The following is a 13,500-nucleotide window of genomic DNA, read 5'->3' on the forward strand; positions in this document are numbered from 1 at the left end:
TTTTATTTTATTTTTTTTCTATTTTATATTTGGATTCAGTTGATGGGTGCTCTTAGGGCATTTGTTAATGAACAATTTTAAAGAAAGTTTAGCTACCATTCTTATAGGAAATATATAAAACTGTCACAAAAATCAATTGTTTTTCTCATTTTGTATAATAAATTTTTAAAAGTATTTTATAAACGAATACTCTTAAAACATTTGTTAAGAAAATTAAATAAATAAATAGTAAGTTATTATAATTGGTAGCGTATGGAGTGGAACAAAAAAAAAAAAAAAAAAAGAAATAAACGTCATTAGAATTTATGAGCTGATGTTATTTCACCGTCTATTTAAAGAAAAAAACAAAAAATGGACGGGTGGAATTCAATGCAAATTGTTGTACAATTAGAGGAAGGAAATCTGGAAATGTGCTAAGCAAACATGACTAGAGAAAATCCCAAAGAGCTAGAGAGATCGCAATTTTCATGTTTACACTTTTCACAATCAAATTGTTATATATACATACACAGCACACATTGGAGAAGAAACTATATTGTAGTACAGTTCAATCATTAAAAAGATCACATTCAAAAAATTTCACCACTTTCTGTCTTTGTGGATAAGTAGGAAGTCACAAATCACAAGCACAAATATAAGCTTTTAGTATTAACGGCCCCCTGAGAGAAGTGACTCTGCAATGGAAGACGTATGAGAAAAAGCCTGGTTCGTAGAAGACGGATAGGACATGAAAAAATCATCGAAACCATCCCCATGTGCAAATGTTAAGCCGGTGGAAGAAAGACCAAGCGATGTTAAGTCTGGAAAAGGAACATCACCTTCTAAGTACTGCACAACTTGGCGCATGCTTGGCCTTGCTGCAGCCTCTGAATGAGAGCACAGCAATCCTAGTTTCAAAACCAACTGTAGTTCCTCTGCTACATAATTTGTACCAAACCTTGGATCCCTTGCCTCCATAATTTCGCCTTGGCTCAAATGAGAAAACACCCAATCAACCAAAATTGAATTTTCTGATGGCCCATTTGCCTGTATTGGTCTTCTTCCACAAGCAACCTCGAGCATAAAGGCCCCAAAAGCAAACACATCGGTGCTTGTTGTGGCCTTGCCACTTCGAGTATGCTCTGGCGCAAGATACCCAAGTGTTCCAACCACATGGGTAGTTTGAGGATCAGTTCCATGGTCATATAATCTTGCAAGACCAAAGTCACCTAATCTACCATTCAGTTCACCATCTAGCAAGACATTACTAGCCTTCACGTCTCTGTGAATGACAACCTGATCCCATCCTTCGTGTAGATAAAACAGCCCCGATGCCACACCTTTTATGACTTGAAATCTCTGGCTCCAACTGAGGGTGACCTGAGGTTGATCAAAGAGGTACTTGTCTAGGCTTCCATTGGACATGTAGTCATACACCAAAAGCAATTCTCCTTTTCTTCGGCAATAGCCCAAGAGTGGTACTAAATTTCTGTGGCGAAGCCGACCTATACTCACAATTTCAGCCACAAATTCTCTCATTCCCTGTCTTGATTCGTGAGAGACCTTCTTCACAGCAATCTCAATTTTGGAGGTACGTAGTACACCTTTATAAACCCTACCAAATCCACCACTACCCAATAGTTCTTTGTCCCTAAATCCTTTTGTGGCAATGTAAAGATCTTTGTATTTGAATCTGTGAGGCCCATAGTCAAGCTCCCAGTCTTCTAGCAATTCTGCAAATTTCCTCTTCCTTTTTATGACAAAAGTTATACCTGAAATTGCTACCAAGACTAAACTAACAAGAATTATAGGCAACCCAATTGTCAAAAGTTTAGATCTCTCCTTACCTCGAGGCAGCTTGGGAAGTTGAGAAAGGACAAGTTCTTGAGCCTTACCATTCATCTTAAAGCTCCAACCCAAAACATAATGGGAAGTAAGGACAGAGCCAGTAGAGGAAGAGAAACCAACATACATGGTTTTGTTAATGATGGGTGAAAGATCACGTGACAAAGACAATAGTGGAATTTTGGGTTTATCAACATTAATTGGAGCTAAAGTGACATTGATTTGCTTCTTGACCCCATCATATTCCACCCAAACTTGCATTGGGTGGCCACTGATAAGGGTCAGATTCATAAAGCCACCACTGTTATCATAGTAACCTGCTGAGGTAGATTTTGTGGAAACCAAGCTATTGATGTTGTAAGGACGCGTTTCGTGGCGGACCGTAACAGTGTCGGGTTCGCATGTGAAAAGGCCCCTAACAATATCATTTGTAGAGCGTGGGTTTGGAAGGCTAGGCCTTGGTTGATAGGCGGTGGGTTTTTCGCGGTGTTCGTACCAGTTTAAGTTTTCCTACACCCCTGGAGTCTTTCTCCTGGAGGTGGGCTGGGAGGCTCAGGTTTCTGGCCATTTTTCCCAACCCCCTCTTTGGCGCACCTTCCTTTTTATTATATAGTCCGTTTTGGCTGATCCGGACCCTCCACTTGTAGGTCAGGCAGGAGCTTGTTTCTGTATCCATCCCATCAGCTGTCCTGTCTAACTTTCTATTAGTTGCATGGATCGACGTTCGCACATCCCAAACGTCTTTTCTCATTAACCAGCTCTGGGTATTGGCAGGTGCATTTACTGAAGGGGGTCGGACGCACTTTCCCTGGTTCGAGTTCACACCCTGCTTCCCTATGGGCCCCATTCCGTTCACATCCCTTTGAGGGGGCTGTTTGGGGATTGCCTACACCAAGGTGTTGGTCTTCCTGTTGAAGCTATGGAATGCCGAGGACAGGGTAAGTTCTCAGCCGTTCCCCTTGCTACCTCAGCCACTGAGCATTTGTCTTCGGCAAGGTACCTCCTCGGCACGGGCCCTGGGCCCAGATAGAGTTTGGGCCGGACTGCAGAACTCTCGGACCCACAGATGTCAACCCCAACATGGTTATCATTGATGTCGTTGAACTCGTGGCTCTGGATCGTATCGAGCTCTATGGCAACTACATGATTGGTGGAATTACCATTGTTGGTCTCATTAAAAAGGCCAAGGTATTGGCTTGGAAGAGATCCCGGAAGCCCTCTCGTTGGAGCAATCACAAAAGCGATCCCATGACCGCTCAGAGTTGGATATTCAGAAACAATGGCAAAGACAAAAGTCGTAGAGAAAGAGAAAGCAATGTCATTCAATGAGTTCTTGAAGCTTATTGGAGTAGGGTAGAAAGCATGACCCTTTTGCTGTCTGGTGTCATTGGTGAGCTCCAAAAGCCCATTAGAAGTGATTGTGGCTATGCCGTCTAGGCTTAGATTGACTGATCTAAAACCATTGTAAATGAAGTTGGTATCTAGGGAGGCTACAACGCTTATCAGGAGAGGCAGCAGTATTACAAGCTTGGAAAACATGGCTATTTGCATACACATTTCTTCTTTTCATTCTAAGAAATGCAGGGTTGGTTTACATACATCATGTTGAGGAGAACATCATATGTAAATGTAATATGTATTCATACCTAAAGTCTAGCACCCACAATTCATGGGTCACCCGGCAGGCCCGCACCCGTCACCCAAGTTTCCAAGTAAACGATTTTGACTTTGAAGGAATCTCACATTTTCCATGAAAGTCAGGCTTCCGCTTATTAATCATTATTTATATATAAACCACGCAAATTGTTATGTCTTATCTTTTATGGATGAGATACACTTTTTTATTTTCTTTATAACAAGCCGGGGAGTTTCCTTTAAATGGATGAGAAGTTTCAAAATGGTTTTAATTTTGAAGAAGTTATCTCCGAAATTTTGGTTGTTATAAACTTAAGGACATTAGAATTTGTGTAGTGGGAGAGTAGAAGTTTATCCAAAATCAAGGATTTTAAAATTGGTTGGATGGGGATACATCTTTCTTATTTAACAAGTAGTATATAATTTTGAGGATATCTAAACAAACTCTTAGTATATAATTTTGAGCAATAATTTTCAGTTTTTAAATAACAGTATACGTATTTTTACATATTTTTTCACTTATACATATTTTTAAAAAATACAAATAACATTATTAGAACAACATTACAAAACACCCCCTTAAATTTTTTTTCCATCACACCTGCGAGTTTAAATTCAAATAGGTATTCGTACAAATGAAAAAGTTTACCCTTTCCAAAAAGAAATATAAATCTTTTGTACTAATTTTTTTAATAGCTGCAAGTATTTTACCAAAATTTAAATACAATTTTTTTATGGAAAAATTTAAATATAATTAGTTACACAATGGTCACATATAATAACATCTCATAATTTTTTATTAAAATTGCCAAAATGCCTTTTAGCACCCCAATATCCAAAAAAAAAAAAAAAAAAAAATCATCCAAATTGCCTAAGTTAAACGAATTTTAGCAACTTGTTATAGTAATTGCTACTAACAAGTTGCTCTTCATTTTTTTAAATAATTTCTCTCACACTCTCCTTGTCTCTTGCACTCTCTTCTATTTTCACACTCTCAAAACTCTCTCTCTTAGATCAGCCTAGGGTGGACAATGATTGTGATGGCCTAGGCTTCCAACAGCTAATGATGTACACAAGTCACAGTGGATACGCAAGTTTGTGGTTGGGTTGATTTTGGATTGGGCTGCCAAGAAAGGTGTTGCTCGATTGTGGTGGGTTGTGGATTGGCTTTGCTAGGTTTTAGGTGGTGCTTGCTAAGTTTTTTCTACTTGGATTGTGTGTTGGGTTGTTGGATTATGGTGGTGGTTGAGTGGTTGGTTGCTATGGGTTATGCCAGGGGTTGTTGTGGTTGGGTGCCATGGTTGTTGTCTTATTGGTTGTGCCATGGTGATTGGTTGTATGTTAAAATAGGAGATGAGATTTATCATGCATTGTTAAGTGAGATGTTAAAATAGATATATTAGCATTTTGAAGTGCTGAATGTTAAATTTTTTAGCACTCTGAATGTGAATGCTCTTAGCACTGAACCTCCACATCTAACACCATTAAAATCAATGTGAAAGTTAGGAAAAGATGCCAGAGCCACCGTGAGCCAACTAAAACAATAAACTACCTCTAGCAATAAAGGAAACTACCTCTAGTAACAAAGATTAGCAGTATAAACATTAGGAATTACTTTAAGGACAAAGTTTAGTTAAAACTACAACTCTACTCAATATCTTTTTATTGGAGGTGAATTTTGACAAATTTACTATTGAATTACATTTTCTTCTTATATCCTCTATGTTTGAAAAATTTCTAGAAAATTAAACATCAATAGCTATGTCATCGGTAAATTGTTTAAATTACAAGTTTTTTGTTGTTTAAAATTATGCATAAAATATAAGCTTATAGATCATATATTAAATAATACCCAATTGATACAAAATTTGACATATGTATTAAAAGTGTAAAGAATATACAATTCAATGGTTCAATAGTTAGTGTAGGGACATTGGGCACAGGGGTCCATTATCTATTTGTATATTGGGCCTGTGGCCTAAGCCGAGGACTAAGAGTCGTCCGAGGAGGAAAAATCTTTGACAGAAAAGATTGTGTTAGTGAATGAAGAAGTTGGTTTTAGTCATAGTGGCTGTAAGGTTGAATTTATTCAACCATCTAATTGGCTTTATTCCGTGCCAAATTTGCTTGTAATTCAGCATTTAGTAACCCTGTATTTAGGTGGGTTTGTTGTAAGGGTAGTGAGTGAGATAGAGTGAAGTTTGCTCAAGAGTGTGCAAGAAAACAGAGACTCGCGGCAGCAAGCCGCCAAACGCAGCACATGTGCCAAGCATGCCAGAAGGTGAACAGTCATGCTAGCTGGAGCACTACAGGACAAAACAGGACAACTGGCCATACGGTTATCTCGCGACTGGATCTCGCGACTTAGTCAAGCCGCGAGGTCAAGCCGCGAGCCACTCTTGTTTTGTAAAACCTGACGTTTCACATTCCTCTCCCACTTCAGTATAAATACCCATTTTACCCACAAATGTAAGAGAGCTTCCAGAGAGAATTTTGAGAGAGAAACCCTAAAGAAAAACAAGATTGATTCACCAAAAATCTATACATTAGAGTCTCTTCAAATTCCTCAACTCTCTTCCTCTCCATTGTCAAATCCTTGAGAGGCATCTTACCAAACCTGGTTCTCACCATTTTCATTACTGTGAGAGAGTTGTTTGGATTTCAGGGAAGCTGTTATGAAGGAACCAATCTTTATTGGTTGATGCTACGGTCTAGTAGCGGAATTCGGTGAGTTAGAAAAGAAAAAGGTTCGGCGCAACCTCGTTGGAGCAAGAAGCTTGGAGGGCTTAGGTGCACTGGGTAGATTAGGCTTGGAGGGTCTATTGCTGTCCATGTATCCCAACTATATTTTCTAGTGGATTGTTTATCGCTTGGAGGGCGGCGGAGAGGTTTTACGCCGAGGGCTTCGGTTTCCTCTTCGATAACACATCGCATGTTGTCTTTGTGTTTGCATCTTCCTTCCTCTCTATCTTTGCCTTTCTATTATCTGTTGTCGATTGTGATTTTAATTTGGCTTAGATAGTTTTACCAATTCCATATTATAGTTTATGTTAAGTTTCCGCACACTAGTTGTTTGACATAATGCTTGAATTGGTTAAGTTGTAATTTGGGGGTCTAAACGTTCAAGGGTGTTTATACACATATTTGAACTTTCAATGGCCTAGGATGATTGTCTGAGAATGAATGCCTCCTCGGCTAATATAGGCCGAGGTCAAAAGGATTGATCCATTGTTCAGGGGAACATTCTAGGAAGTTCAGTCGGTATAGATAGACACGATAGAGACATAGGAGAGGGAGAAATCCAAAAATATCTTAAGAGAAAGCTACTGCTTCCGCATTAAATGCACTGCAGCTAACTCTCTGGCTGCATTAATGTGAAGGTGATGTATGAATAGTGGATTTCAGCCTTATAGCTACTACATAAGGACTTATGGGGAATGCTGATGGGATAAGTATCCACACCGACCGTCTGGCATGCACGTGAAAGGTGGAGATGAAAAAGGAAAGATAGTATAAAAGAAGAAGGAGGCAGTGAGACAGGGGGATCGAAAAAAAAGAGAAAATAACTGTAGCATCAACAACTGACTTTGTAATCAAATCTGAAAGAAATATATAGGAATAAATCTCCTCGAACTTTGCCGAGGACGATTTTATTTATTACAAACCTGTCCGTTTACATCTTCTTGTAATCCAAATCTACTTTTGTGTTTGTCCAATCCATTAAAGCCCAGTTTTCCAACCCACTCTCTACAAATTCATTGTTTTGGGCTTTTTGGGCCTAAGTCCATTTATCTGCTGGACTAGGAATTCAAATCTAGTCCTTACAGTTAGATTTTCAAAATATGTAGTAATGTTAATTTTTTTGAAGAAAGTTGTAACTTTAGACTATAACCATTTTTGTAGCTAAACTTTATCCTTACTTTAATTTATTAATTGATAATATTTGCTAATCATGTAAAAACAAAGGCTACTTAAGAATCAATCTTTACTCGCCGATTCTACTTTATGGGGTTGATCTTTTGCAGTTGCTTTCTTTGGTAGTTTTTCCTTTTCTCTGGCTTTTAAAAAAAAAAAAAAAAATCACGGTTTTGCTTTGTTTGGTGAGTTATCTCATGAGATGGTAGATCTAGTTACTTTTTATGTGATTTCTAAGAATAAAACCCACATAACACATAGAAAATGTGTATGAAATTATAATGAAATTGGCACAAAATAAAGTCCACCATGAACCTGAGAAATTACAACTTAATATATACCATTTTGTTATCTCTCTTTGAAGTAGATTTAACCTCAATCATAGTAGGTTTGTAATGTAAATGCAAGCAATTTTAATTCAACATTTTACTTTTTGTTAGAATCTTTTTTATTCTCTTTTGTTTGTGTTTCTTTATAAGACAAAGACAAAAAGTTGTTGGTTAATTACTTATGCATTATCATGCCTTGGCTCAAGTCCATTTGATTGAACGAGACAATTTCAAAATTAAAAAAAAAAAAAAAAAATCCTTGACCATGTGTTAAAGACATTGGACACAATTTTTATCTAATGCATTAGTGCAATGAACAGAAACTTAATCCTTTGACATATTGTGAGTGAAAAAATTGAATTTCTAACAATGGAAAAGTTTGATTGGACATAAACTTAGAGTGTGTTTGGATATTACTTATTTTGTTAAAAACTGAAAACACTACAACAAAATAATTTTTAAATGTGTGAATAGTGCCATGAGACCCATTTTTAATGAAAGTTTCGGTGAAAAAAGAGGTGTTTGAGTCCCGTGAATAGTACACGGGACCCACTGAATAGTCACATTCTAGTGAAAAATTTGGATGGTCGGTCAAAGAGGTAGTGAGTCTCGTGCATTGTGGGTCTTGTGCACAGTGCATGGGACCCACTGACAGACAACATCTCACATGAAAACACTGTTCTCAATTTAAAAAAAAAAAAAAAAGAAGGAAAACACAGACGCTATCCAAACGCACACTTAATCTTTTGACATATCATGAGTGAAAAAATTGAATTTCCAACAATGGAAATTTAATTTGTCCTTGATGATTTGTCTTTGGGTATAAATGTCATTGACAATTTAGTATGCTCCCTTCAATTAATAGTTAGATTCGAATACAAATCGTCTTTTTCACTTTGCTATGTGGTTGAATTTTTTTTTTTCTATTTTATATTTGGATTCAGTTGATGGGTGCTCTTCGGGCATTTGTTAATGAACAATTTTAAAGAAAGTTTTGCTACCATTCTTATAGGAAATATTTAAAATTGTCACAAAAATCAATTGTTTTTCTCATTTTGTATAATAAGTTTTTAAAAGTATTTTATAAATGAATACTCTTAAAACATTTGTTAAGAAAATTAAATAAATAAATAGTAAGTTATTATAATTGGTAGCGTATGGAATGGAACACAAAAAAATGAAATAGACGTCTTTAGAATTTATGAGCTGATATTATTTCACCGTCTATTTAAAGAAAAAAACAAAAAAAATGGGCGGGTGGAATTCAATGCAAATTCTTGTGCAATTAAAGGAAGGAAATTTGAAAATGTGCTAAGCAAACATGACTAGAGAAAATCCCAAAGAGCTAGAGAGATCGCAATTTTCATGTTTACACTTTTCACAACCAATTTGTTATATATATACACTGCACGCATTGGAGAAGAAACTATATTGTAGTACAGTTCAATCATTAAAAAGATTACATTCAAAAAATTTCAACACTTTCTGTCTTTGTGGACAAGTAGGAAGTCACAAATCACAAGCACAAATATAAGCTTTTGGTATTAACGGCCCCCTGAGAGAAGTGACTCTGCAATGGAAGACGTATGAGAAAAAGCCTGGTTCGTAGAAGACGGATAGGACATGAAAAAATCATCGAAACCATCCCCATGTGCAAATGTTAAGCCGGTGGAAGAAAGACCAAGCGATGTTAAGTCTGGAAAAGGAACATCACCTTCTAAGTACTGCACAACTTGGCGCATGCTTGGCCTTGCTGCAGCCTCTGAATGAGAGCACAGCAATCCTAGTTTCAAAACCAACTGTAGTTCCTCTGCTACATAATTTGTACCAAACCTTGGATCCCTTGCCTCCATAATTTCGCCTTGGCTCAAATGAGAAAACACCCAATCAACCAAAATTGAATTTTCTGATGGCCCATTTGCCTGTATTGGTCTTCTTCCACAAGCAACCTCGAGCATAAAGGCCCCAAAAGCAAACACATCGGTGCTTGTTGTGGCCTTGCCACTTCGAGTATGCTCTGGCGCAAGATACCCAAGTGTTCCAACCACATGGGTAGTTTGAGGATCAGTTCCATGGTCATATAATCTTGCAAGACCAAAGTCACCTAATCTACCATTCAGTTCACCATCTAGCAAGACATTACTAGCCTTCACGTCTCTGTGAATGACAACCTGATCCCATCCTTCGTGTAGATAAAACAGCCCCGATGCCACACCTTTTATGACTTGAAATCTCTGGCTCCAACTGAGGGTGACCTGAGGTTGATCAAAGAGGTACTTGTCTAGGCTTCCATTGGACATGTAGTCATACACCAAAAGCAATTCTCCTTTTCTTCGGCAATAGCCCAAGAGTGGAACTAAATTTCTGTGGCGAAGCCGACCTATACTCACAATTTCAGCCACAAATTCTCTCATTCCCTGTCTTGATTCATGAGAGACCTTCTTCACAGCAATCTCAATTTTGGAGGTACGTAGTAAACCTTTATAAACCCTACCAAATCCACCACTACCCAATAGTTCTTTGTCCCTAAATCCTTTTGTGGCAATGTAAAGATCTTTGTATTTGAATCTGTGAGGCCCATAGTCAAGCTCCCAGTCTTCTAGCAATTCTGCAAATTTCCTCTTCCTTTTTATGACAAAAGTTATACCTGAAATTGCTACCAAGACTAAACTAACAAGAATTATAGGCAACCCAATTGTCAAAAGTTTAGATCTCTCCTTACCTCGAGGCAGCTTGGGAAGTTGAGAAAGGGCAAGTTCTTGAGCCTTACCATTCATCTTAAAGCTCCAACCCAAAACATAATGGGAAGTAAGGACAGAGCCAGTTGAGGAAGAGAAACCAACATACATGGTTTTGTTAATGATGGGTGAAAGATCACGGGACAAAGACAATAGTGGAATTTTGGGTTTATCAACATTAATTGGAGCTAAAGTGACATTGATTTGCTTCTTGACCCCATCATATTCCACCCAAACTTGCATTGGGTGGCCACTGATAAGGGTCAGATTCATAAAGCCACCACTGTTAGCATAGTAACCTGCTGAGGTAGATTTTGCGGAATCCAAGCTATTGATGTCAACCCCAACATGGTTATCATTGATGTCGTTGAACTCGTGGCTCTGGATCGTATCGAGCTCTATGGCAACTACATGATTGGTGGAATTACCATTGTTGGTCTCATTAAAAAGGCCAAGGTATTGGCTTGGAAGAGATCCCGGAAGCCCTCTCGTTGGAGCAATCACAAAAGCGATCCCATGACCGCTCAGAGTTGGATATTCAGAAACAATGGCAAAGACAAAAGTCGTAGAGAAAGAGAAAGCAATGTCATTCAATGAGTTCTTGAAGCTTATTGGAGTAGGGTAGAAAGCATGACCCTTTTGCTGTCTGGTGTCATTGGTGAGCTCCAAAAGCCCATTAGAAGTGATTGTGGCTATGCCGTCTAGGCTTAGATTGACTGATCTAAAACCATTGTAAATGAAGTTGGTATCTAGGGAGGCTACAACGCTTATCAGGAGAGGCAGCAGTATTACAAGCTTGGAAAACATGGCTATATTTGCATACACATTTCTTCTTTTCATTTTAAGAAATGCAGGGTTGGTTTACATACATCATGTTGAGGAGAACATCATATGTAAATGTAATATGTATTCATACCTAAAGTCAAGCACCCACAATTCATGGGTCACCCGGCAGGGCCCGCACCCGTCACCCAAGTTTCCGAGTAAACGATTTTGACTTTGAAGGAATCTCACATTTTCCATGAAAGTCAGGCTTCCGCTTATTAATCATTATTTATATATAAACCACGCAAATTGTTATGTCTTATCTTATATGGATGAGATACACTTTTTTATTTTCTTTATAACAGGCCGGGGAGTTTCCATTAAATAGATGAGAAGTTTCAAAATGGTTTTAATTTTGAAGAAGTTATCTCCGAAATTTTGGTTGTTATAAACTTAAGGACATTAGAATTTGTGTAGTGGGAGAGTAGAAGTTTATCCAAAATCAAGGATTTTGAAATTGGTTGGATGGGGATACATCTTTCTTATTTAACCAGTAGGAGAGTTATTTAGGGGATGACCCTTGGATCAAAATCATAAAATTATAATTTGAGACCCCAACAGCCCACACCTTTGTAGAAGGAGGTCTTCATTTCATAAAATATCCCTTGTAGAGAAGAATCTAAAGTAAGCTTTAAAAAAAAAAAAAAACAATGAGATAACCAAATAATGGCATTCAACTTTATACATTGATTAGTGTTAAATAATGGCATTCAACTTTATACATTGATTAGTGTTAGGGTCATATTTTCTATGTATTGGCATATCTTTTGACCAAATACACTTTACTTGTAATTTGGTAGATCTAAGATGTGTTTAGGATATCAACAAGTGTGTTGATAAGACAAAACAAATGGTATCTTTAAAGACATGAAAACCAAATCAAGAAACGAGTGAAGAAAAGTTGATTTAGTGAGTCTCGACACTAGTCTTGACACAAGCTCAACACTAGCACCTATTGAGACTAAATGAGTAATTCTCGACACTAAGCTCAACACCTTTTGATCTATCGAGCTATGTAGATCTAGAATTCTTAGATTAGAATTTCGGCCCATGATGACTTGGATTTCTAGGGTTTTATTCACTAAACCTCTAAAGCATATAAAAACTTTATTTTGAAGTCATCAAAGACACAAATACTCAATTTGGAGAACTCATTCACTCTTTGAGAAGCTACTACATTCTTGTGTGCTTTAGGGATTTATAACCAAGTGCTTCCAGATCTTCAACGTATTTTGCAGTGAAAAACTTTGCTTCCAACAACAATCAATCAGTTGCTAGGAAATTAGACACGTACTGGGATTTGTACGTACAGGAAGAAGTCTCTACAAGATCAAGTTCAATTAGGGATTGGAGTAAAGGTTCAACTCTAAGTTGGTATTTTGGAAAAGTCCAGGGTAGTGGTAAGATTTCTTATACTTGTAACTGCTTGATTAGTGATTAGTAGATTTTTGGGAGTGGTGATTTAAAATCAGCTGGTGGGGGGTTTTTGCCTTGTGAGAGGTTTTCCTCATTCGTTTACAAATCATCACATCAATTTAATTTCCGCTGCACTTAGTTTGTTTGGTGATTTGTTCATGCCTCCACGATTTGCATGTAATTTGACATAATTAATCAACTTGGGTAATTGAATTAATTAATCGGGGTTAATCTATAACCCAACAACTAGTTCCTTTGTAAGGCTAACAAAAGTTTAAATTTGTAACAATTTATAATAATTAAAAAAAAAACTTTTAACCAAAAATTTTCTTAGGCAATCTAGGATAAATCTTGTCAATTTTCATCTAAGATTACCCATATTTGAGCTAATTTCATGTGGGATGTATTTGATTTTTATTTTTAAAATTTTAGAGGGTCATGTCAACGGGTAACCTTAGGGCAATTGTTATTAAACTATTTTTAAAAATTTTTTAAACCAATTTCATGAAAATTGCCCTTAGGGTATTCATTAACATTTCCTAGTTTTAAATAATGAAATTGTACTATGGTAGGGTTAAATGTAGTTGTCTACACTAATTTTATATATTCTAATTCAAGACTCTTGTGCCCTCTGATTAGAGAATTAGTTTGGATGATAATGTAAACATTATAAATTAATTTTAAATTAAAATAATCATTAACAATAAAATTTTTATAATTGGCAAAACTTAGATTTTTTTAAGAATAATGCTAGAGATACAAGTTATTTTACAAAAAAAAAGTTATAAACTGCTAATGTGGTGAGTGATTATTGGTAA

The 13,500-nt window shown here is 37.0% G+C and overlaps 2 protein-coding genes across 2 annotated transcripts; both read right to left on the reverse strand.

Annotated features, from left to right (window-relative positions):
- Positions 1-345: 345 nt before the first annotated feature.
- LOC115952281 (L-type lectin-domain containing receptor kinase IV.1-like) lies at positions 346-3,429 on the reverse strand. The gene is made up of 2 exons (XM_031069379.1): positions 2,885-3,429; positions 346-2,170 (listed from the first exon to the last, which is right to left on the reverse strand). The coding sequence occupies exons 1-2, from the start codon at positions 3,379-3,381 to the stop codon at positions 649-651; spliced, it is 2,019 nt and encodes a 672-aa protein (XP_030925239.1). The 5' UTR covers positions 3,382-3,429; the 3' UTR covers positions 346-648.
- A 5,688-nt stretch (positions 3,430-9,117) lies between these two features.
- On the reverse strand, positions 9,118-11,331 carry LOC115952298 (L-type lectin-domain containing receptor kinase IV.1-like). The gene has a single exon (XM_031069402.1). It carries the CDS (start codon positions 11,279-11,281, stop codon positions 9,248-9,250), a length of 2,034 nt encoding a protein of 677 aa, XP_030925262.1. The 5' UTR covers positions 11,282-11,331; the 3' UTR covers positions 9,118-9,247.
- Positions 11,332-13,500: the final 2,169 nt, after the last annotated feature.

Source organism: Quercus lobata, chromosome 7 (genome assembly GCF_001633185.2).
Source record: "Quercus lobata isolate SW786 chromosome 7, ValleyOak3.0 Primary Assembly, whole genome shotgun sequence".
Lineage (NCBI taxonomy): Eukaryota > Viridiplantae > Streptophyta > Magnoliopsida > Fagales > Fagaceae > Quercus > Quercus lobata.

What these genes read in the sequence shown, in the direction of transcription:
- LOC115952281 (XM_031069379.1), bottom strand. Translation starts at nt 3,381, where the DNA reads ATGTGTATGCAAATAGCCATGTTTTCCAAGCTTGTAATACTGCTGCCT. An exon ending in GTTGGGGTTGACATCTGTGG is followed by an intron (nt 2,171 to 2,884) that starts GTCCGAGAGTTC and finishes CAACATCAATAG; the next exon opens with CTTGGTTTCCACAAAATCTA.
- LOC115952298 (XM_031069402.1), bottom strand. Translation starts at nt 11,281, where the DNA reads ATGAAAAGAAGAAATGTGTATGCAAATATAGCCATGTTTTCCAAGCTT.